Source organism: Enhydra lutris, unplaced genomic scaffold (assembly GCF_002288905.1).
Source record: "Enhydra lutris kenyoni isolate GAN:26980312 unplaced genomic scaffold, ASM228890v2 scaffoldscaffold75, whole genome shotgun sequence".
In the NCBI taxonomy this organism is placed as follows: Eukaryota; Metazoa; Chordata; class Mammalia; order Carnivora; family Mustelidae; genus Enhydra; species Enhydra lutris.
This window is the reverse complement of record NW_019154159.1, coordinates 5,705,060-5,730,112: the sequence shown is the minus strand read 5'-3', so window position 1 is coordinate 5,730,112 and position 25,053 is coordinate 5,705,060. Positions and strand designations below refer to the sequence as shown.

Below are 25,053 nucleotides of genomic sequence, written 5' to 3'. Positions count from 1 at the left end.
GTAAGAGACTCACAAGAAAGCACGTTCAGGAACCAAAGAATTATAAAGAAAGACCAAGCAAGCTTAAGAAAAGAACAAACAGGAACTTTAAGAAAAGAAAAACGTAATTATTCAAAGTAAAATCTTGGCGGGTGGGTTGAACAGGTCGGTGACACAGACATATATGAAGAAATTACTCTGAGACAAAGCGATGGGAAGAGAAAGAGAAAGAAAGCGGGTCAGGAGCCACGAGGACAGCGTAAGCAGGTGTGACGTGACACCTGCCGGCCAGAGCCTCCGAAGAACAAGTCTGGGCCAAAGGTGCCCCGGGAAGATCCGCCGAAGCCGCGCGGCCCTCGTCCCCCCCGCCACCGGGCAGCCTCGCAAACCCCAGCGTGAGTGACTGCAAAGCCGGGCACGGGGTGTGTCCGGACAGCGCGGGAGCGTGGGGACGTGGGGGCGGCGGCGGCCACCACCCGCTCGCAGCTGACACAGGTGCCTGGCGACGCCTCACCTGGGCCATCCGCACGTGCTGTGGCCGGAACCCCCACCAGGGGACGCGTCCTTCGCCAACCCCGGGCGAAACGAAGACTTTACAGACATGAGAGCTGAGCAGCTCGGCCCCCCGCCCCTGTCCCTCACTGAAAACAAAAGGACCCGAAGTAGCAGGTGGCTGACTTTTCTGTGAGGGCCACAGACGATGGGCCGTGAGGCCCGTGGCCGCGCCAGTCGAACATTACTTAGGAAAACGGGGCAGCAGTATTGTGTAAGCTCAGCGCACAGCCGTTTGCTTTCTTCTTCTTCTTCTTTTTTTTTTAAGTAATCCCAGCACCCAGCACGGATGTCGAACTCTCCGTCTGGAGATGAAGGGCTGAGCGCCCCAGCAGGGGCTCGGCCAGGCGCCCCAGTGTCTGCTTTATGCATTAGGACATTTTATTTCTGTTCTTGAAACCACACATGTATGTGTGCTTGGTGAAATTTGGGCATCTTTTGCAACGGAAGGTCTTAAAGACGGCGAGAGTGGTCACCGGGGGGCGTGGGTCGTGTGGCGGGGAGGACAGGGGAGGTCAGGCAGCTCGTACTGTGGTGAGGTGGAGGTCACTGCAGGGTCACGGCTGGTCTGCGGGGGCCGGTGGTGGGGTCATGCCAGGCTTCCCGGGGGGAGTGGCTGGAGGCCAGGACGGGGTGGAGGAGTTGTCCCGGAGCCGTGCCCTGTGAGAGGACCACGCTGGAGGAAGCCTGTCTGTGTGCAGGCCACAGAGGTGGGGGGGGCAGGTAGGTCTCGCAGGGGAGGCAGACTCAGGAGAGGAGGGCCGGAGGCCATGCGGGGCTGGGGGTGGACGGGACAGGCCTCTCTCGATGACAGGACAGAGGCAAGGGCGTTAGGGGCGGCCGGAACTGCGCACTCAGCTGACGGGGCACGGGCCACTGCTTCATGGGGCCCGGCAGAAGATACAAGGCCCCAAGGGCAGGTGTGAGGCTTTGTCTCTCCTGGCACAGCCGACAGCTGTGGGTCCCCTGTCTCCCCATCCCCTACCCCACACCAGGGCAAGGCGGACTTGGGGGTGGGCTGCAGGCCCATCTGCCCTCTCCGCCTGAGGCCAGGCTACACAAACACCCACGGGAGAGTCCAGAACAGAAGCTGTCTGAGCTCTGACAGCAGAGGTGCCAGAGACCGCTGGAGAGCTGTCCTGGGAGCAGGTCTGCTGGTGGGAAAGGAGGCTCCGGTCAGATCTCCTTTCTTGCTTGTATTTAAGTGTGACCCAGAGCCACGGCTCAGAGAGGAGACGGCTATGGGAGGCTTGCAGAACCCAGTTGTGAAACGGTTGTTGGACAAGTCGGGAAGCAGGTAGAAGGGGACGGCCCAGCAGCGTCAGACCTGTGGTGAGCAGGGCTGCCACAGGTGAGAGCAGAGACCCTCCTGCGTGGGGAAGAGTGCAGCCCCGCCCCCAGCAGCCTGCCATGCTTGTGCACAGGTCACGGGACAGCGTCATGGGAGTGACTTAAAACACTTTATCTCATCATGGCACCCCCAGAAACTTACATGTGCTCACTGGAGCCAGGACAGGGGCAGCCTGGGTGGCGGGCGCTCGATCACGTTGCTGACCCGTGGCGTGCCTGGCACAGCGGTGGGACCAACACACTGACCCACACAGGGGAGTCCCTCAATTTGCACGTTAGGTCCAGAGGCAGGTGAGCCTGGGGCCGGCTCCTCCGGGCTTCTCCCTCCTCCTGGTGGTCCAGAAGGGCTGCAGCAGCCCCGACCATGACGGGGTTGGCTGTGCTTCTCTTTCTCTTCAACGCAAATGGAAATGCTTCTCCAGAGCTCCTGACGACCCCTCTTCCACCTCATCAGGGCATTCTCTCAAACCCTGAGGACAGCAGCCAGTAGCTGTGTTGGGGTCCTCAGCGGGAAAGCTGGGGAACGCTGGTGTGGAGGAGCCTTCAACACGGTCTGTGCAGGGGAGGGTGGGTTGCTGTTGTCCTTGGTGAGCAGGGCTTCGTAATGAAAAGGCAGACACATTTCAGTGTAGGCTTTTGGTTTGCCCTTTGAAAAACTGAGGTGGGAGGAATAGGTTGAAATTAATGAGGTTTAGATGTCTAATGAGCCACAGAGCTTTACACCGGAGTATCGAGTACGCATAACCGAGTTGCCTGTATGATTCTCGACGTCGTGTAAGAGTACTTTTGAAGACCTCACTGGATTCCTCAAAGACAGTCTTAGGCAGACAGGAACTCTGCTGGAGGGGAAACGTGTGTCCCCAAGCACTGATGGTCGAGTAGAAAGCTGGAAGTCGGACCCCAGACAAGCAGGCTGGGGGCTCCATTCTAGAAACTGGGGGAAGCAGTTCCGCGCTTGCCCATTTTCAGTGCAGGGTGAGTAGCAATCGTGAGCAGTCAGAGTGGTGAGTAGTTTGATGGTGTGGGACATCTGCATTCAAACGTGAAGAATTACCTTTAGTTCACGGTATATCTCAGGGGGCACGTGGTTCTTACACTGGAAGGACACACACGCTCCTTGGTTTCTAGGCGGGACCAGAGCCACCCCCATCCTGCCCCCAGCAGGCCTGGCCATCCCTGCTGCACCCCCATGTGAGGCTGGGGCCTGAGCCCCAGCCCGACCCCCTGTGCCCAGACAGTTGCCTGGGGTCCAGGGCCTCAGGGCGCCACTCGCTCCTCCATCCTGTCTGAAGGGTAGGACCCTCCATCCCAGCCCTCCGCCCAGCCCCACTTCCGACAACCCCGACCCACACCTCCTTCCTACCCTCTCTCCTCTCACCCCACTGCAGGGCCTAGGGACTGCAACCTCGGCACCCCGCCCCCCCGGCCTGCGTTGGTGGACACCTCCTCCCCACCTTCCTTTGCAAGTGCCTGCCTGCCTCCCTGCAAGCCCTGCTAGCGGTGGTTACCAGCACCAGCCCCCATGCTGGGGCTACATGCACCTGGGCTGGGGGCATCGGCCTTGATCCTTCACACACACACACACACACACACACACGCACACCCCGTGGTCAGCGTGAGCCGGTACACAATCGGTGCTCAATCAAGTTGAGCAGGGAGATAACTGGAAAGAATGGAACCCAGGGAGGCCCTTAGTCTGCAGCCCAGGGATCTGGATTCCCGGGAAGAGCCTATGATTAGAGCAAGTGCCCAGCATTGTCGACAAAGTAGGTTTTGACAGTGGACTCTTCCTGGGAGGAAGTACTACATCTCATAAAGCTGTTTTCTCCACCTTGAAGCGGCTGGTTGCTAGTTTTCCTTGAAGCTAAATGAGTGTGTTTTCAAGAGGAAGAGGTCGCACAGGGAAAGAACCAGGCCTTCTAGAGGCCAGCCCGGAATGGCCAGTCCGAGCAGAAGGGACTGCCCTCCACCAGCAGTGCCGGCCGCACACTTAAATGACTTAAAATCAAACCTGAAGATATACAGAAATGGAACTGAGGTTTCACAAAAGACCAGAAGGTTAACCTGAGATGTGATTTAAAAATCACAAATGTCTAAAATAATCCCTTTTTCACTTCAAAAATGATCTAACTGGAGAGAGATTTTCTTAAGCAAGATGACAAAGTTCACATACGAGTAATTCATCCCAGTTGAGCAGGACAGTAGCACTCAGCCAGGGCCGCAGCAGAAAAGCACAGCTGTCGGGCCCCACTGGCAACTCAGCACCTGCCTTGGGAAGCCTGACCCAGCTCGGAGGGGCAGGCCGGGGCCCTGGGACTTCCGGGAAGCGTTGGGTTGGTGTGTCCGTCCCAGGGATGGTTGGGGCAGTCAGCCTCCCAAGTGTCCCTTCCACGTGTGTGGACACTCAGGAAGCAGAACGCCCACTGGGGCAAAGGGGGCTCCAGACCTCAGCCAGTTATGGTGGACACCTACTTCCTTATGGCTGAGAAATAAATTTAAATGGTGCAGAGGGTTTTCCGCGAGAAGTTAGTCCCCTTCTCCCCCCTCCCTCCCTACCAGTCCCCTGCCTGCCTCCAGTCCCATCTCTGTCCCCCAGACCACAACTGTCCAGTCCCCTGCTCCTCTCCAGGTGTCCCCTGCTCCTCTTCAGGTGTGCCCTGCTCTCTGTGGCCACAGAAGCAAATATTTACAAATGTGCGTGCCTCCCCTTTTCTTTTTAGTCGTATACAGCAGCAGACAGCTTGCTTTTTAAACCCCCATTTGCCATCTCTCTCTGTATTGGTACAGACAAACAGAGCTAACACCTCCCAGTAGTTCAGTGATCCGCTGCTGAATACAGGCTTTAAGTGCTTTGTATTCATGCACGTTTCAATGGCCTGTGGTCTTCTCTCCTAAGACCGTGCTACTGTGTATGTGTGGGGCTGTGGGAGTCTGTTGTCAGGATGGTATCTCCAAGTTGAATCACTGGGTCAAAGGTGTGAGTGGTTTGAGTTCTGTGGAGCTATTTCCAAATCACCCTCAGGAAGTTGGCCCAGCTTGTGTTCATGGCTGCAGGGCGTACGAGTGTGTTTCCTAACTCCCATAATGGTGGATTTTTTTTTTTTTTAAGGTTTTATTTATTTGAGAGAGGGAGAGAGAGAGAATCTCAGGCAGACGGAGCTGAGCACAGAGCCCCTTGTGGGACTTGACCCCAAGATCAGGGCCTGAGCCAAAACCCAGAGTGAGCGACTTCACGGTCTGTGCCAGCCAGGCGCCCCCAGCACTTCTGGATTTTTATTAAGCATTTTCTATTTTGCCAATGTGATGATGAAAAGTACATTTCATTATTGGTTTTAATCTGCAGGTTTAAACTATGGGTGAGGCAGGCTGTCTTTCAGGTGCTGTGGTCATTAGGTTTCACACCGTGTCTAAAAGTGACTGCGGAAGCTCGCAGAGTAAGAAAATGCATGTTCGTTGTGAGCTGTGAAAGTCAGAACCCAGAAGGAGGGGACTCTGACCCTGCTCTGGGAAGGTGGTGGCTAGAGATCTGTTTTTACAAATGAATGTAACCTGAACGGGGTCAGCGGCTGTTCGTGAGGAAACCGTCGGCAGGACCAGTGCTGTCCCATTTTCAAGTGAGGAAACAAAGGCCCAGGACTCTGAGTGCCTGCCCAAGGCCAGGGAGCTCCTAGCCAGAGGGTCCAAGTCCTGGTCCTCCCTGCACTCCTGGAGCTCCAGAGGCGATAGGCCTGACTGGAGCAAGGGCAGGTGGCTGGGGGAAGGGCCAAGGCTGTCCCAGAGGTCAGACAGATAATGGCCCAGGGGCACCTGAGGAATGTGGCTGTGGGGTCACCTCCTCTAGAGTCAGAGGCGGGCTCTGCCTGGGAGGCCCCGCCCACTCCAGGTGGGTCCTGCTGGAGCTGCACCATGGTAGCTGGTGGGGGGGGAGCTCTCGTGTGGGGTCTGAAAAGGTCTCTCTGTGCACCCAGTGCTCCCCTGCATGGAGACCCTCACCCTCCCTCCCTTGCTGCCTCCAAGGGGATCTCCTGGGGGATCAAAATGAGGAGGGGTAGAAGGGTTACAACTTTCAAAGGATATAATGTGGGTGTCATTTTCTTTTCTTTCAATTATTGTTCTTTTGAAGATTACAGTAGTGTTTCCTGAAATTAAACATTTTTCTCTCTAAAAAGGTTGCATAAAAGGTTAAGAAAAGGCTATATGCATGGTGCTACTAACTGGCTTCTAATCCGAAATTATTTTTAAATGCTGTGTGGTAAGAATGTTTCCAAACAGAGCTCTCTACAGAGATGACATCTCAATCAGATAAGCGCGTTGCCAGGCGGTTCCTCACCAGTGATCCGAGGATCCGCGGAAAAACAGAGCTAGCCGCCTCGTGTTTGCAGCCCGAGCGCGCATGGAGGCCTCTCAGCAGTGGGTCCCTTTCTCAGCAGCTCCCGGAGCTCAGAGGCCGGGGCTCTGCCTTCGGGTGAGCAGACCTGGGCCCACAGACACTAAGTCACCCCCTAAGGTCTCCCAGCTCCCGGTCAGGGGATCAGGACCAGAGTCCAAGCCGCTGCTCTCTGGACCCTGAGCCCACCGGACCCTGAGCCCACCGGCTGAGGAGAGACCACGCCACAGTGCCCGTGGACGCCAGGCATGGATGGCTGCGTGCAGGCCTCAGGGGGCCGCGCTAACCACCGGGCGGTCCTCCGGGTGGCAGTGGCGGCGGGCTGGTGGCTGGCTCTAGCGAGCCCGTGACACCGTCCCGCGGTTGACCCTCAATGGCAGATGGTGCAACGCGCCAGATCATCCCATTTTTCAAGAGAAAAATGGCCTCAGACCAGGGCTGAGGAAATCTTGTTTTTATATAGCATGTTTTCATTTTTGAGTATTGGCAACTAATTTAAAAAATCAGAACAATGTGTGGGCCGAACTACCGCTGGTTTGTGAGGTACACACTCCCCTGAGCCGGGCCGGCCCCGCCTCATGCTGTGTGGCCCCCTGGCTGGGGGCTGTGCCAGGACCGCACGCACACGAGGCCCAGCCTCTGGCAAGGTTCCTTCCCAGCCGGGGAATCTGGTGACTGCTGGGAAACTGGGCTTCTCTACTGGAGAGTCCGGTATGTTTCCGCTTGTTATCACAGGGCAAACACACCAGGCCCTCCTGGGCTTGTCCCTATGTCCATCCTGCAGCATGTCACCTGCCTCTGACAAGGGCTGAGTGGGCCCCCAGGACTTCATCTTATCTGTCCCCTTCTTGGTGTCTGTGTTCTTGAGTGGAGACTGTCCTGTGCCCTCCCTGAAGGCTGCGTCGGCTCAGGAGCAGGGTCTGGACCTTCCTCTGAAGGCACCTTCCTTCAGCTGTGGCTCTGCGAGCCCAGCCCTGGTCTGAGGTCATAAAAACATACAGTGAACATGGGACCTTAGAGTTACCCCGTCCACGTCTGCTTAAGACCAAGGGTATTACCATCTGGCTTCCCCAGAGATGCTCTTGTTTTTCTCATGAAACCCAGCACTGGTTCTTTCTCATGTGGCCCAGCACTGGTTTTGAGTGACGGCCGCTTGTGATACGGATTTGTGATAAGGCAGGTTAGAATGACACAGGTTAGGTGACCTGAAAGAATGTCTTGTGATTCTATTGTAAATGCACCTGGAACAATACAGTCTCTTCTTCCTGTGTAGTCCTCATACCTGGGCACTAACCAGGGACCTCCCCTTGGGTCTGAGAGCCTTACTGGAATGTGAGCATCTGTGAGACAGATAGACCTAGGAGAACCTTATGAGACCCGACTCAGAGACCAGCAGCATAAGCCACAGGAAAGGAGGCCAGCTAGAGCCAGGGGGGCTGGCCTTTGCACCAGAAATGTGTTGTGAGGCAATTCCCAGTCAGGGCTCATTGGCCGGGCTTTGGGAGCATGAGCTGCTGATGGGTGGAGTACCTCCCGCTGGCGGGCTCAGCACGCGTTCTCGCTGGCCACTGCCACAGAGAGACCTCGTGAGCCACGTGGGGGCAAGGGCTGGCCCTGAGAGCCAGGAAGCTTCTTCGGCACTTTGACTATTAGGTCGTGGGACCCCAGGGGGCAAGGGGTCTTCCCCCTTGCTGCCCAGTACCCTTCACCCTCTTGGCTCCGCCTGTTCCCACTCTCAGGCAGGACTGGATGGGAGTACCTGGCACACCAGTGAAATTGTTACGGGTTGCTGTGCGCTACCTATCGGCACTGTTGTGATCACAACAAAAGAAATCCCAGAACCAGTGCTCTGGTCAGAGGAGGGAGCAGCTCCGGGTCCTGAGCTGGGCGAGCAGCACCGGCTTCCTGCCTGGGCTAATGATTACAACCTGAGACATTTTAAGAAGTGCAGAGTGTCCTGTAAACTTTTCGAGAAGCGGCAGTCAAGTAGATCTTTGTTAGCTCTTCTCTTGAAAGAGTTTTGATGAAACAGTTATGCCACTTGGGGGAAAGTTTATGTAGAAAGAACTTCTATGCCAAAGTAAATACTTTAATAAATAGCCAAATCGGCTTACTCTTCAGCAGCATGTGTTCTGGGGCCGCAGCATGGCTAATGCCCTCTTTGTCTTCTGGCTATCCTATGGACTAGACTTTAATGTCTCTCCGTAAACAGCTAGGAAGTTGGACAAAATATATGAAACAGCTGTTTTCAGGCATCAGGCAGTAGTCAGCGCAGGATCATGGTCCTTGAAAAAAGGAAAACAAATGAGGTGAATTCCAGAATCCCCCTGACTTTCTGCCTGAAGGCAATTTCTGGGCTGAAGACACAGCGAGGGAGGCCAAACAGAACTCAGCAGCCTTACTGAGTTGCAAAAATGGGAATTGGAGTTTGGGAAGGCAGAGGGGGCTGGCAGTCGCAGGACAGTCTAGAAAGGAGGATACTACACAGAAGAGAGCTCCAGAAACCTGTAGAGGCATTTTTTTGAGTCCTCCCTGCGTACTAGCCCATAGACGTGTAACATAGCTATCTATACGAAAAGAGGAAGGAAAGACAGACAACTTGTAAGCCAAACCATTTCCAGAGCTGTCAGAGCAGGGAGATACTCAGTCCAAGGGATGAGTCTCCGTCGTCACCTCCCTTTAGTGGAGACCGAGAGAAGTCACACATCAGCAGTAGGCCTAGGGACCTCTGGAGCGAAGCCCCACGTAGACTTAGACTAGAAAAGTTAAAAATCTTCTAAATGACCAGTCAAGGAACGTAAATGCCCACCAAAATAAAACCAACACTCTAAAAAAATTTTTTCAAGGAAATGTTACAATGCCTAACACCCGATCAAAACGTACAGGACATGTGAAGAAGCGGGCAATGTGATCCACATGCAAGAGGAAAATCCACCGGTCGGAAGAGACCCAGAAATAACTGAGCAGACAAAGGTATTAAAAAGAACTGGAACGACTGCATTCAAATACTTAAAGGAAAACATTCACATGATGAGAAGAACCGAGAATATGAAAAGTTCTAAACAAAACTTCTGTAGGTGGAAACCATAATATTTGATAAGGAAAGCTCACTAGATGGGATTAACCCAAGAATAAAGATGGTAGAAGGAAGAACAGAAAGTTCCAAGTCATCGCAAGAGAATCTGTCCTAAATGAGACGCAAAGAGAGAAAAAGCCTCGGCCTCTTTCCAGAGTCCATCAGTCTAACAGAAGGGGAGAGAACAAGGAAGAGACAAACGATTTCAAGCAATAATGACTAGGGTCACCTGGGTGGCTCAGTTGGTTGAGCGTCTGACTCTTGGATTTCAGCTCGGGTCATGATCTCGGTGTCATGAGATTGAGCCCCATATCAGGCTCCACGCTGAGCACAGAGTCTGCTGGAGATTGTCCCACTTGCATGCTCACTCTCTGTAAAAAAAAAAAAAAAAACAACAGATTCCCCCCTAAATTTGATGCAAACTCTTCTCTCACAGATCTGGGTTCAACTACCCCAGCAGCTGGCTAAACACATGTGTGCCACCCAGGGAGTACTGCAGCTGAGTTTCTGAAAATCAGTGATGAAGAAAATCTAAAAAGCAGTCAAAGGAAAAACAAAGGACACAGTACATAGAGATGAACAAATAATTATGGCAGACTTCTCTTCAGAAACTGTGCAAGCCAGAAGACAAAGGCTCATCGGGTTTAAAATACTGAAAGAAAAGCCGTCAAAATGGAATTCTGTATCTAGCAAAAATATCCTCCAAAAATTAAGGCAAAATAAAAGCTTTCACAGATAAACAAATCTGACAGAATTCACTACCAACTGACCCCCCACTACACGAAATGTTAGAGGATGCTCTTCGGACTGAAAGAAAATGATGCTGGATGGAAACGGGGGTCAACAGAGAATAATCCGGAGAGGCAGACATGGCGGGTCTGCAGGTAAATGAAGAGGACAGGCTTACATTTTTCTTCAAATGCTCACTGACTGTTTAAAATGCACGTATTAACAGTGTCTTATGGGGCTTGTGAGACATGTGGAAGTCAGAGGTGTGTGCTACCTGTCACAAGGTGACGAGATGCTACCGGTGACGAGATGGCAGGCATGGTGGGACAGGGAAGGGGAAGCACGCTCTTGCAAGGCTCCTGGAGGTGACATTGTGCAGCAGCGTGTCACAGCAGAATGAGGTAAGTTAAAAGTGCACGTCGTAAACCACAGAACGGCCATTAAAAACCAATGACAAAGAACAGCCAGTAGTGCAGTATAGACAAAATGGAGTGAAAACATCAACCCAAGAGCAGCCTCAGACAGAGGGAGAGAAGAACAAGGACCGACAGGACTGAAAACAATCAGCAGTGCAATTTAGCAAGAAGATACATTTAAAACATTAAAACCAATCATGTTGACAATTATATTAAACATAATGGTCTAAATATTGCATTACAAAGCCGACTGGGAGCAGAAAGCTAGTCTCGACTGTGTGCTGTCTACACGAAGCCCGCTTGTACGTGCAGAGACAGAGACAAGGGAGGCTGGACGGCTACCTAACGTCCAGCAGGGTGGACTTCCCAACGAGGAGTACTAAGATTACGAGGTACATTTCGTGACGGCATAGAAGTCAGTTAATCAGGAGGACACAACCTTCCCAAGTGTGTATGCTCCTAATGCCAGCGTGGTAAACGCATGGAGTTTATCGACTCTCAGAAGAAGGGCCACCTGGGGGGCTCAGTCAGTTGAGCATCCAACTCTTGATGCAGCTCAAGTCGTGATCTTGGGGTCGTGAGATCAAGCCCCACGTCAGGCTTTGCATTCGGCACGGAGTCCGCTTGAGATTCTCTCTCGTCTCCCTCTGCCCTTCCCCCCGACTTGTGCTCTCTCTCTCTCTAAAATAAATAAATAAAATCTTTTTTAAAAAACCCTCTCAGAAATGGAAGGAAATGTAGAGGGATCCGTCATTGTACTTGGGGCCTTGCGGATTTCTCTGTCAGTGACCAGCAGAACAAGGAGACAGAGAAGTCAGCGGGTCAGAGGGTTTCAGCAGCTCAGTCAGCTAGCTCGGCCGGACAGGCGTGTGTGCGGCTCTGTAACCTGAAGCAAACACACATTCTTTTCAGATGCACATGGGACATTTGACAAGGTAGACCACATGTTGGCCATCAAACTGGTCTTGGTAAATTTGAGAAGATGGTAATCATACGTACTGTTATTTGCTGGCTGCAAACATATTATATTGGAAATCAAGAACAGAGAAGTATCTCAGAAAATAACAACAACAAAAAATGCTCATGGGTTAAAGAAGAAATCACAAAGTAGTACTTGGAAACTTAAGCGTCCAAATACTTAAATGAGAGAAAAACACTGTTCTAAATTCAGTCATCCACCTGACCCACCTCAAAAAGCTAGACAAATAAGGGGCCCCTGGGTGGCTCTGTTGGTTAAAGCGACCGACTCTTGATTTCAGCTCAGGTCATGATCTCGGGGTGGTGAGGTTGAGCCCCATATCAGACTCCACACTGTGTGCTTGAGATTTTCTCTCTCCCTCTCCCTCTGCCCCTTCCTCATTTCTCTCTCTCTCTTTTTTTAAAGATTTTATTTATTTATTTAACAGAGAGAGAGAATGAGAGAGCACAAGCAGGGGTAGTGGCAGAGGGAGAGGAAGAGGGAGAAGCAGGCTCCCCGCTGAGCAGGGAACCTGATGCAGGGCTCCATCCCGGGACCCTGAGGTCAAGACCTGAGTTGAAGGCAGAGGCTCCACCTACTGAGCCACCGGAGTGCCCCACCCCATCTCTAAAATTAAAAAAAAAATAAAATCTTAGAAAAATAGGAACAAACTAAATTCAAAGTTTAGGTTTATAGTAGGAGAAAATAGTAAAGATAAAAGTGGGGAACAATGAGGGGCGCCTGGGTGGCTCAGTGGGTTAAGCCTCTGCCTTCAGCTCAGGTCATGGTCTCAGGGCCCTGCATCGGGCTCTCTGCTCAGTGGGGAGCCTGCTTCACCCCCCTCCCCCAGCTCTCTGCCTGCCTCTCTGCTTATGATCTCTCTCTGGCTGTCTCAAATAAATAAAATATTAAAAAAAAAAACAAACTGATGGATTGGACTCCGTGGGCAACGCAGAGTCCGCTTTCCCAGTGACGCGGTGAAGACGTGAGAAAGTAAGCCACAGGCTGGGACGGCGTGTCGAGGACTTGCACCCAGAACGTACAAGGAACTTCCCAAGTCAAGAATGAGACACAAATGCACACAACAGAAAATAGCCAAAATACTTGGAAAGACTCTTTACAAAAGAAGATCATTAAATGGAGAATAAGCGCACGACGGATGCTCGAGGGTGATGTCACGAGGGCACTGCAGACCTGAAGAACAGGGACAGCCCCCCGCTTCCGCGACCGAGACCGTGTTGGTCGGGCGGGAGTGGAGCCGCGGGAACGCGTGCGCACACGGCGGCCGGGGTGGGGTGGGGGTGATGTGGCGCCGCTGCTTTGGGAAGCGGTTCGGCAATTTCTTCAGTTAAACGTGTACTCACTGCACAACTCAGCCCTCTGGTTTCAAGGCTACTGTGCAGGAGAAAGGGAAACGTCCACGCAGGGCCACCTGGGGGTCGGTGGTTAGACCCGGTCGGCTCTTGATCTGGGCTCACGTCACGGTCTTGGGGTGCTGGGATGGAGCCCTACATCAGGCCCCGCCATGCTCCACACAGTCTGCCTGTCCCTCTCCCTCTGCTGCTCCCTCCGTGCGCTCTCTCTCTCTCCGATAAATAAGTAAAAAAAAAAAAAAAAAAAAAAAAAAGATGCACCCGAAGAGTTTAGCATGAATGTTTATAGCTGCTTCGAGCCTAGGTAGGGGACGAGGCACGCACTCCCCCAGAGCAGAACAGAACACTAACCCGCAAGTAAAGGAGCTCGGGTCATTCATAAGAACAGGAATGTTCTCAGGAAACATTTCTTCGGTTTCTGGGAGAACCAGACTTCAGAAAGTGCCTAGTGTCTTGTGTTCCATTGACGTGAAACTCTAGAAGAGACTGTGTGATCAGTGGTGGCAGAAGGCAGGGCTGGCTTGGGGCTGCAGGGGATCAACGTTCCAAACGCATCAAGGCGTACGTTTTCTAAAAGCCATTGAGATGTATGGTTAGAAATGGGTGCATTGGGCGCCTGGGTGGCTCAGTTGGGCGACTGCCTTCGGCTCAGGTCCTGATCCTGGAGTCCCGGGACTGATTCCCGCATCGGGCTCCCAGCTCCACGGGGAGTCTGCTTCTCCCACTGACCTCTCTCCTCTCATGCTCTCTGTAAATAAATAAATAAAATCTTTAAAAAAACAATGGGTGCATTTTATTGCCCGTAAGTTGTAACTGGATAGAAGCGATTTTCTCAGCAAGGAGCCGCGACGATCCAGTGACGGCTCCTGGTGGGCGTCCCTGTTCCGCTCCGTGCGCTCGGTCTCTCTCCTGCTGTCAGGAAGACACCGCCTGCATCCCTTCCAGGTCGCTGCGGGACCTCCGAGGATCCTGGTAATTCTTTTTTTTTTTTTAAAGATTTTATTTATTTGATAGAGAAAGATCACAAGTAGGCAGAGAGGCAGGCAGAGAGAGAGGGAGAAGCAGGCTCCCTGCCGAGCAGAGAGCCCGATGTGGGGCTCGAACCCAGGATCCTGGGATCATGACCTGAGCCGAAGGCAGAGGCTTTAACCCGCTGAGCCACCCAGGTGCCCGATCCTGGTAATTCTTATCAATTTGCTCAGCTCTCTTAATTATTCTGCGCTGTGGAATTTAGGAGCTCCTGGGGGAGGTCATTACCATAGCCTGTGTCCTCCCAGCGGGGCCCCCGGGCTTCTTGGAAGGGCCCCAGGAGCCCCTGCGGGTCGGCAAAGGTGAAGACATTACCCTTTAAAAGACTTTAAACCGGGTATAGAACAAACTTACTTGCGTTTTTTCGCTCGCTCTCACCTGAAGTATAATGGCAGGGTTTCCATCGGCTTCAGGTGAGACATCCGCCTTCTTGTCTCATGGGGTCATTTTACATCTGGAGAAGGCTGCAGATCTGTCACACTCACTCACCTCTCCTAGGGAAGGGCCACCACGCAGCCCCCCGCCAGCCTCCGACTGTGTAACGAGGACCCATGCACTCACAAAGCAGGCGGCCGTCCTGTTCACAATTTCCCTACTTCTGACATTTTATCCTCTCCCCCAGGCGGTTGCTGTTCTAGAGGGAAGTTCCCCAGAGTCCCGGGTTGGCTTCCTCATCGGCACCCACGCCAGCAGTCGTCTTCCCTAAGTACATCAGGGGGTCGTTTTCAGAGGGCGACTGTCGCCTTCCCCTCCAAGCCTTCTACTCCTGATTTCTCGCTCTTTCCTTGTAGAGTTGGCTGGACCCTACAGCCACAGGACGGTGGGCATCTCATCCACTCACAAACCTGAAGGCAATGAGGCTGGTTTTTCTGCCAAATATTTATGATTGCTGTGTTCTAAAAATATACCCTCCATCAAATTAAAAGTTCCTTTTATAACCCAGATTTATTGAGAGTTTTCATCACAAATAGGTATTAAGCTTTATCAGTTTTTTCTGCATTTTCCGTTTTCACTTATTGATGTGGTAAATATGTGTAGATTTTCTGAGAAGAAGCTGGCCTCGCATTACTGAGATAAATTCTTTTTCTTTCTCCTTTTTTTTTTTTTAAATATTTTATCTATTTATTTGACAGGGAGAAACAGGGAGAGAGGGAACACAAGCAGGGGGAGAGAGGGAGGGAGAAGCAGGCTTCTCACCCGGCAGGGAGCCCGATGTAGGGCTCCATCCCAGGACCCTGAGACCACAAAGTGAGCTGAAACCAAGAGTCAGAGGCTCCGCCAACTGCGTCACCAGGTGCCCCCCCGGTTGCATTTTCTGATGTGAACTTTTATCTCTGACATGCACAGTGACCCTGCCTTGGTGTCCACGTGGGGACCACAGGCCCTAGAGCCAGCCCCCCCCTTTCTGTACAGGAGCCTTTTCTGGAAGCGTCTGTCCTGAGCGTCCCCAGCGGCACTGCAGCCCTCAGAGGCAGGAGGGCAGACCTGGCTCCTGAGGGCTGGGCCTCTGCCAGACAGTGCAGGGAGCAGCCAGTGCGCCGGAACTGAGGCGGCCCCGTCTCCAGGCCACCGTGGGCAGGGATCGCCGGGGAGCCCGAGACCCCGGGCTGGGCACCCCCAGCGGGCCCAGCGCCGTCTGCCATCCCCGCAGCCCTACCGTCTTCTGGCCTGTCCGTGGTGCCTCCACCCGCCCCCGCCACCCGGGCCCTCGCAGAGCCGCCCACGGGCCGCTGGGCTGGAAGCTGGGCCGCACTCACGGCCCCTGGCTTCCTGTGGGTGGAGGACCTTCTAGGCAGGCCGACGTGTCCTAGCTGACATTCTGTCAGGCCAGGGAGGAGGTGGGCCGCGCGGCCCGTGGGGCAGCCAGGGGCTCCGTCAGGTCGGTTTCTGGGCTTCGTGAAGCCTCCTGAGCTGGGGCACGAGGCGGAGAGACGCTCTGGACCCTGCGGGCAGCCGAGGCCCCCTTTCAGCTGGAGTCCAGCCCCCAAGGGTGGCCGGGCCCCTTTCCAGGCTGAGTCGGGAGCACGGCCGTGGCACTGTGGTTCAGGCCCTGAGGCCCACGTCTCCGTGCAGTTTGGCTTGGCCTCCTGAGGAGGGGGACATCGATGCCTATCGCGCCCACCCCCCTTTGGAGCCAAGTTAACCACCGTCCCCTGGGTCTCCTGGAGAGGGTCGGGGGCGGTGAAGGGGAACGGGGACACCGCGGCGCGGGGATGAGACAGGAATGCGTGCAGAAAGCTGTGCCCTGAGCCCTGCTGGCTCGGCGTCAGGACTCGGCACACAGGACGCGTGTCCTCTCGTGGCCAGCCCTTCCGGAGGGAAGCGCCCCGGGAAGCCACCACGGGCCTTGCTGCTTCCCACGCAGCTGCGGCCAGACAGGGAGCCGCACCGGAGCCGCACGCCACGGCCCAGAGCCTGACCGCCAGGCCCCGGACCCAGGGGAGCCTGCGCGGGGACCCCTACTCCGCCGGCACCTCGGCGGTTGGCCTGTGGGCGTTCTGTCCGTTTGCCGCTGCTTCTGGGGCTCCCGAGAGCAGCCCGGATGCAGCCCTCACCGGGCCTCCAGAGAGCCATTTTGGGGTCTGGTGTGGGGAGGCCTCTGGCCAGAGTGGCTCAGCGCCTTGAGCAAGGTGGGCAGCTTGTGGGCATGTGGCCAGCGGCAGCCCTCTCAAGGGGCCACGTTTTCGAGAAAAAGGAGAGCATTACCTCAGTCCCCTGCAGCAGCCTCCGCCAAGAGGGGCAGAGAGCAGCTCACTGCGGCGTGTGGCCGGGGGCACGAGGCCGGACGGCCCCAGCACGGGTGGCAGGGAGCCTGCCGGCTGTGACCGCGGTGTGCCCGCCATGGTCCCGTGTGGACACTAGTCCTTCGTGAATCTCACCCCGTTTAGCCAGCTTTTGGGCTTAGATCTGTGGAAAGGAGGCAGGTGCGAGCCCACCCCTCCCCCTCTGCTCCCTGTGCCTCACAGGACGGCTCTCTGAATGCTCCCCAGGCCCTCGGCCCAGGGTCCCGATGTCCTATTCAGACAGGCCGCACCCCCGGCTTGTCCACTGCACGCTTTCCCTTCTGGGGCCCAGGCACTTCTTCCCGCCACCGCGTCTGCGGGGCTGATGGACTGGCCATCACTCTCTGCTCCTTCCCGGACCTGCAGTCCTCACTGTCCCGGCCCCACCCCCACCCCTGCACCCACACCTCTGCGGCCCGCCCGCCCCACCTCTGGCCTCTGTCAGCTCCTCTTTCCTGTGCTGCCCAGCCTCAGGGCCCAGAGAAGGAACAGAGGCCATGTGGAGGGCTGGGCCGCTCTCCGGGTTCTGCCTGCCCGCCTCGGACAAATCAGCCCCCGACAAGGGGAGGGCTAGCTGCTTTCACAGGGTATGTCCCCTAAATTCCCTTCCCTGGGGCCCCAGGATGCTCCCTGCTGCCCAGCGGCGCTTCCTGAGACGCAGGACAGGAACCACACTGGGCCACACTGGGAGGCATCAGCAGACAGGCCTGGGCAAACTCAGATCTAGGGAGGGGCACCCCGAAAATGATAGTAGGAAGGAGTGATTAAGGGTTGGCATTGGGTATTAACCTCAGGGAGGAGGGGGCAGAGCAGGCATGCCAGTGTGATTAACAAGAGGGTTCCAGCCCCAGGCCAGGGGCAGCCTGACGGGCCCTGAAGGATCTGGGGTTTCCTATGCACTGCCTTCCCCCTGCTGAGTACAGCCGTGCCCAGGAGTGTCCACCCAGAGCCTCTGTACCGAGGGCAGACAGGAGCTCCCTGCAGGGTCACTCCGGGCAGACTCGGGGCTCTGGGAAGTAGCTGGCAGCTTCTGGAGACTCGGGGCATGGGCTTAGGAGAGAGGCCACCCCTCATGATGCATTGTCTACTGAAGGCCTGGGCTCCATCCCACCATGGTAGGAAGCCCTGGAAGCTTCTGGGGAGTTTGACCTGATCTAATTCATAACAATGTATCAAAAGGAGGGCTGGGGGGCGTCTGGGGGCTCAGTCGGTTTCGCATCCGACTCCTGATCGCTCAGGTCTTGACCTCGGGGCCATGAGTTCAAGCCCCATGTTGGGCTCCACACTGGGCATGGAGCCTGCTTACAGGGAAAGTTGCGGGGGTTGGGATGAGGGGCACGGCGAGGTGGGGGTACAATTCATCCATTTGAGAAGGGCTGGACCCTGCGGCATGAGGGGCTCCCACAGAAGCAGGAGGGAGGCTTCAGTGGAAGCAGGGCCTATCAGCACCCAGGATGGAAGGAGGGGAGCCAGGAGGGCTGCCTACACCAGCCAAGGCTGCCGTGAGCCTGAGGAGGCCTTGTCCCTCGTGTCCAAGGCCGCAACAAGGACTTGAGAGCTGAGCTGCCCCCGTGGCCCCAAGGAAGGCTCTGGAGAGTCAGGCTGGAGAGCAGCCAGCCTCCCCAAGTCAGGAGAGGGCTGAGCAGCAGCTCCAGGCAGCCGGGAAGCTCGGAGCACTCCCAGAGCCCTGGGAGCCGGCACAGACACAGGCTTCTGCTTTCACGTTCTTAGCTGTGAGGCCCCGGGCCCGGGGGGGGCCGGACCGGCAGCCGGCAAGGCAGGCCCCAGTGCAGACAGAGCGGTCCCGGCTGGGCTCTGCAGGGGCGGCCGGGAAGGGCAGAGCGGAGGGGGCTCCCCTGCCACAAACCAGCCTGAGCGAGGAGGGCGTGTCTCGGGCTGTGGCCACAGGGCAAACAGCTTCACACCTGGGGCAACTGGCTGCCTCCTCGCCGCCTCAGGGAGGGCTCTGCGGGAAGGGGCGTGACAAAGACCCCCAAGACTACATGGCTGCCTCCGCCGTTTTCTTTCAGAGGCCTTGTTCCCACTGTCCGCGTCACGGGCCCCCCAAGCACAAGGCCTCGGGGCCTGGGCTCTTCCTCCTCCCAGAGCGCCACTTTCCCCCCCGCCTCTCCAACCCCAGTGGCAGTGGATGGCGAGGGGGAGCTCAGGCCAGGCCCGTGGAACCCCTGCAAGGGCTGGTCCCTCACATTGTAGGGTCAGGGTCCCAACTCTGCCCCTCCCCGCTGGCCACTGCCTTTGGAGCAGAGGGTGGGCCTAGATTTTTTTTATTTTATTTATTTATTTATTTATTTGAGAGAGAGCATGAGAAGAGGGCAGGTCAGACGGAGAAGCAGACCCCCCACCAAGCAGGGAGCCCGATGCGGGATTCGATCCTGTGACTCCAGGATCATGACCTGAGCGGAAGGCAGTCGCCCAACCAACTGAGCCCCCCAGGCGCCCAGGACGGGCCCAGATATTATCAGCTGTCGGGATGGGGCCGATGAGAGTGGGCGTGTGCAGGGGAAGGAACTGGTCTGCAGTTGGAGAAGCAAAGGCACGGGCCTTTCCTCCATGAGGGAGACAGCCATGGCCTCGGGAAGCAGAGAGGAACAGGGACATCCAGGGACCAACCTTGCCCCACTCCAGGATCCCGGTGCTTGGAGCCCAGGCACTAGGAGGAGAACGGGGCCTGGCCCCAGGAAGGGGGCCTAAGGCTGTGTGACCCCAGGGAGCCTGTAGGGAACAGACCAGTTCCAGGTACTTGAGAGGACAGAAGAGGCCCAAGGTGAGGGCGAGGGACCTGGGTACACATGGCAGACCTCCACCTCCCAGCACTGGGGACACTACCAGCAAGCCCACAGTGTGCCTCACCTGTGTGTGCTTTCCAGAGCACAGGCCTTTTCCTGTCCCCTCGGCCTGCTCTCAGACCTCACCCGGGTGGGTCGCCACCACACGGTGTCCCCCACCTGTGCCGCACACTGCCCTGTGGGGTCCAGGCCCTGGGGAGTTGGCTCCGAGACGTGTGGTGTGTGTGTCACCCGTGTGTCTCGTGTGTGAGATGCTGGTGCCGGGCCCCACCTTGCCCCACGTGTGCTCTCTGGGATAGCTTTCCCATCTGCCGGGACCCTCCTGGGGTACTTCAGGGACCCCGGCCCTCCCTGCTGGGCCAGCCCACAAGGGAGAGCCACTCTGACCTCTCTGGGAACTTTCCAGCTGTAGCTGCTTCCCACCACCATCTTTTTTGTTTTGTTTACAAAAGAAATATAGTCCTAGTTCTAAAAACTTGCCAAGTAGAGAGAAGCTTGGAAACTGGAAGCCCCCTACTGTGCCCGAGTCCAGAGACGCCGCGGTGGCCACTACGGAAAGGCTGCCCCTGAGTGTGGGCCCACGCGTGCGGCACGTGGGCCAGGCTCCTGGGTCCTCGGCCTGTGCCTGAACGCACACATCAGGGCTGCTGGGCAGCTGGAGGGGCTGGCAAGCACAGCCAGCAGGCAGAAGGTGGCTGACAGCTGGGGACGGCCTGAGACCTGCCTTGGGTCAACCATTAACTCAGCACCCGCCCGGGGGACCCATTACAAAATGGTCACAGTAGGAGATGGTGTGTCCAGAGCGCCCAGTGGAGGAGCAGGCCCAGGCGTGTGTGTCCCAGAGATCCGCCCCGAGCCGGGCCCCCGAGGCACAGCTGCAGCCGCGGAGCTCGTCCCCCAGGGAGGACCTCTGGCCTGACGGGCTCTACTCTGAGGGCCAAGGCATGGGGTTTCTGGGTTGTGCGGGCGAGAGGCACAGCCGCTTAGCTCGTCCTCGGGGAGCCCAGGCTTCCTGCCCCTTCCTCCCTTCGTGCTGTGACAGGCTTTTCTCTTGCTGTCCTTCTGCAGAGTGCACTGTGCAACCAGCAGCCGACAGCCGTGGACACCCGGCCGCGAGCTCTGTGGCGACACGGGCAGCCTTTACCGTCGAAGGGATGAAGATGGAAGCTCGGGCAAAGGCCCTCCCCGCCAGACCCGCCAGAGCTCCCCCTTCAAAACTTAAAGGCTGCCAGCAGCCCCCTAAGATCCGTAACTACAATTTGAAGGACTGACTTCTCGGGCCTTCCTCATGGCAACCGCCGTCCAGCCTCCCGTCCCGTGTTGGCACGTGGGGCCCGTGCTTTCATCCCGCATCGGGGTGGGGGGTGTGTGTGAGTGCCCACATGTGCACGAGGAGAGTGTGAGTGTGCCCACGGCCCCGGAGCAGAGGCCCCATTGACCGACCCAGAGCCATAAAAGCCTGTGCCTCCCATGCTCGTGCTCAGCCCTGCAGTCCTCACCTGGGAGAGGAAGCCAGGAGGGCAGCGTGGCTGGTAAGCCTGCTGCGGTGCTGGGGGACACTGGGAGCAGAATATCCGTCCACAAAACAGGCATCTCCCCACAGGGTGCTGCCATGCGTGGGGACCTCCTGGAAGAAGGGACGGCCTAGCTGCTGGCATCTGGCCCCTGGTGATGTGGGGGTGGCACTTCCAGACCTCTTTGGCCCCGTGAGGCCAACACAGCAGGTCAGTCTGGAGCCTTCTACGTCCGCTCCCCACGTAGGACAGAAGTGAGGCATTCCCAACAGCCTGATGCCTGGGGCTGGACACTGAACCCCTTGCTCCAAGTACCACAAAACCACACCCACACTTCCCTACCTGAGAAACGTCTCACACACTGTAACCACACATGCTTGGCACTTGCGGACTTGCTCTGCAGGGAACGACCCCAATTTCCTGCTGTGCTCCCCCAGAGCCCTCAGCCTCTGGCTCCTCTGGTGTCCACACCTGGTTGGCAGAGCCAGGCCATTCCGTGCCCGCGGCAGCGCTCACTAACAGAGACAGTCTGTCCACGCCTGAGGCAGAGTGCGGTCGTGCCCTCAAGCAGCCTGAGCTCTCTGCGCGTGCAGGCTTTCCCTTTCTGGGCAGCGGCTCCCACGGAACCGGGCAGACGGCTTCTCTGGGAGGATGGGAGAGTGCTGGGGGAAGGCTGACCGGCACACATCGTGCCACCTTTGTGGCTTCCGTTGACCTCATGTAGAATGTGCACGACGTGCTCTCCCCACCTGGCTCCCAGGTGCAGGGGCGCTTGTGGAAGCACATCGCAGGGAGAGACCATGAACGGGTGGTGCTGCAGCTCACGCGTCGCCCTGATGTCGGGCCAAGAGACCACAGACCAGGCTCCAGTGGTCTGCAATGGCTCCTGCCCCATCCCGCGCACCCTTGAGCTCCATGTGACGGCACACGGGCCTGGGGACGTCCTTGCCACAGGATAATACTCGGCCTGGGCCCACTGTGCTTCCAGGAGCTGCAGAGGCCATGCGGGGGGGGCCCCCCCCGCTGTGCCAGGAAGCAACCTGGAGGAAGACTTGCCGAGGGGGGTGGTGCGGGCTCTGCCGTTTCTGGTGTGTCCTTAGAAGTGAGGCGTGGCTGTGTGACTTCCTTAAGCTGAAAACCTGAGCGGAGATGCATTGTGACTTTCCGAAGAGGCACTTAAGAGCCCATGAGCGGGGTGCCTGGGTGGCTCAGTGGGTTAAAGCCTCTGCCTTCGGCTCAGGTCATGATCTCAGGGTCCTGGGATCGAGCCCCACATCGGGCTCTCTGCTCAGCGGGGAGCCTGCTTCCCCCTCTCTCTGCCTGTCTCTCTGCCTACTTGTGATCTCTGTCTGTCAAGTAAATAAATAAAATCTTAAAAAAAAAAAAAAGAGCCCATGAGCCAGTCTCCGAGCCCTCCCTTGAAGGTACCAACCCAGGCCCTCCATCTCAGGTTGGCCCAGCCTGGGGTGGGCCCCCATTATCTGGCCCCTTGCAGGCTGCAGTGAGCAGAGCCCCACTGACCAGCAAGAAATGAGCCTGGGACCGTTCAAGTCACCCAAGGTTGGGAGTGTGATGCACCATGGTCCAGTGACTCCTGGCCTAGGGTACAAGGTAGCTGAAAAATTTTTAATTTGGAAGAGAAAGAAAAACCCATGGGAAGGTTGTTCAGGACATTAATTTGCCTGTTGGACCTCAGGGCACTCTCCCATCTTTTCCTGGCCTGCGCTTCCTTCCACTGTCAGGAGTTAGAAGCTCCCCAGTGACAAGACGCAAAGGGACGATGGAAGCATCAGGGCGTGGAGGGACCACGAGGACCTCATCGGGCTGGTGAGCACTATGGGGCATCCAGGGGCATGTGGCCAAGTGAAGCTGCGGCTACTGGTGTCACCCCGCCAGTCCCGTTCTGTGCTGTCCCTGAGCGTCCCTGGCCAGTGGCCTGCTGCACAGTCCCTGCACTCCCGGAAGCAAAGCTGGAGGGACCGCCGAGGAGCGCAGCATTGATTTCAAGACAATGAGGCGGTGGAGAGGAAGCTGGGCACTGGCCCTCCTGGGGCCCGACACGAGCTGCATAGCCTCACAAAGGACCTGCTGGGGGGCCCATACGGCGCCTGGGTCCTGTAGGGTGTGGCCACTAGGGAGGGAGGCAGCCCTCTTGGAGTGTCAGCTGTCCCCTAGACAGGCGGTGGGTTTCCTTTTGGTCTGGAAGCCTAGGTCTTTCTGTAAGTTGTACAAGCACGTGAGCTGGGGAGTGCGCGGAGACGCAGGGCTGGAGCCTCCAGCCGGGCGTGTGCGCGCCCGCGGGTGCAAGCGGCCACGTGCGCGCGCGAGTGCCTCTGCCCAGCGGGGCGCCTTTGTTCGAACCACGCCTAGCGGTGTCCGTGGCACGCCCCACCCGCGGGCTCCGGGAGCCGTGGGGCGCGCGCGCCGGCCCGCGGGACTGGGGAGGCCCGCCGCGCCGCGCTGCGGTGACCGGCAGTGACCCCGCCCAGGGCGCCCTCGGCAGGGGTCAACGACCGCCGCGCCGCCCGGCCCATCACCCTATCGCCTAGCAACGCCCACTCGCGCGCCGCCATTGGGCCGGTGCGCACGCCCCCGGCCCCCGATTGGCCGCGGCGGCGGAGCGAGCCCCGCCCCCGCCGCCCCACGCCAGCCCCGTTCCGCGCGGCCAGAGCGCGGGCCGCTCGGTCGGTGTTCCCGGGGGTCCGGCCGGTCCCCCTGCGTGCCCCCAGCGTGGTCCCCGAGTGGCACCCAAGCACATCCCTGTCCAGCTTCCCCCGCGCGGCGCGCACACGTGGCCCCGCGGCCCCGGGAGGGGGCGGGGGGCGGCCCCGGGAGGGGGCGGGGGGCGGCCCCGGGAGGGGGCGGGGGGCGGCCGCGGGGCTCGGGTCCCGGCGCGTGCGCGTGCGCCTCCGGAGGTTCCGCGCGGGGGCCCGCGGGGCGGGGCTCGGAAGCCGGGGGCGGGGGGGTGGGGGCGGGTGCCGAGGCGCCCCTCCCGGCGCCCCCCGAGCGCCCGGCTCCCCGCGGCTGCGCGCCCCCGCGCGGGGTCCCAGCGGCTCGGCGGCGCGCGGCATCACCCCATCGGCGGCGGCGCGCCGGGTCCCGGGGCGCAGCCCCGACGCTCATTGGCCTGGGCGGCGCAGCCAAGCTGTCAGCCCATGTGGCGTGTCCGCGCGGGGACGGCCGCGGTTAAATAGAGTCGCGCCGGCCTAGAGGGAGCCAGAGAGACGGCAGCGGCCCGGCCTCCCCTCCGCCGCCCGCTCCATCCTCGCTCCGCCGCCCGCTCCGCCGCCCGCGCCGCCGCCCGCGCCAGACCAGGTACGAGCGGCCCGGCGCGGCCCGGGGACCGGGGGGCCGGGGGGCCGGGGCGGCGGCGGCGGCGGGGCCCGGGGGCCGGGGGGCCGGGGCGGCGGCCCGCACGCTGCGGTCTCGGGGCGCTCCCGCGGGGAGGGGTCGGGCCGTCGGGCCGCGGGCTCCGAGACGCCCGCTGTGGGTGCGCGGGGCGCCGGGGGCCGGCGGGGCGGGTGGGCGAGGGCGGACGCCGGGCGCGCCGCGAACAGCCATTTTGGTCGCTGGCTGGGCCACGCGGCCCGCAGCGCCCGGCCGCATCCCGCATCCCCGGTGCCGAGGGCCGGGGCCGGGGTGCTGGGCCGTGGCGGGGTGGGGGGTGGGGAGCCGGCTCGCGTCACGTGGGCGCCGCGCGGAGCCCCAAGCGTCGGAGGGCGGGCGGGCGGCGAGGCGAGGCGGCGCCGCGGGGTCTCCAGCCCCTGCCCGGGCCGCGCCGCGCTCGGTGAATAGCAAGTAGGGGGACCGCGGGCGCTCTCTGGAGGCAGCGGCCGCCCCGGAGCCGGGCTGCCCGGGCCGCCAAAGGGCTCTTTATTCGGTGCTGGGGGTGGGGGCTCCCTCCGGGCCAGGACTCGGGCACGCCGGGCCACGCGACGAGGACGCTGCTCTCCGCTCGCGCTCCCTTGCTCGGAGAGGCCCGGGGACCCGGGGCAGTCAGAGGCTGGCGTGTCCGCCGGTCCTTAGCGCCACGAGGCCCTGGGGCCTTGGCGGAAGTGGCCGGACCAAGCCTGGCTTTGCCCGCTCCTCCAGGGGCCGCC

The 25,053-nt window shown here is 58.3% G+C and overlaps 1 protein-coding gene across 3 annotated transcripts in view; it reads left to right on the top strand.

Moving 5' to 3' along the window:
• LOC111160295 (coiled-coil domain containing 57) overlaps positions 1-22,156 on the top strand; it is a 94,539-nt gene extending 72,383 nt beyond the window's left edge. For all 3 annotated transcript variants that reach the window (XM_022523252.1, XM_022523251.1, XM_022523253.1), the window contains one exon: positions 20,508-22,156. In XM_022523252.1, the coding sequence (XP_022378960.1) occupies positions 20,508-20,710 (203 nt within the window). In that variant the 3' untranslated portion in view covers positions 20,711-22,156. The remainder of the gene's footprint in view (positions 1-20,507) is intronic.
• The last annotated feature ends 2,897 nt before the right edge of the window (positions 22,157-25,053 follow it).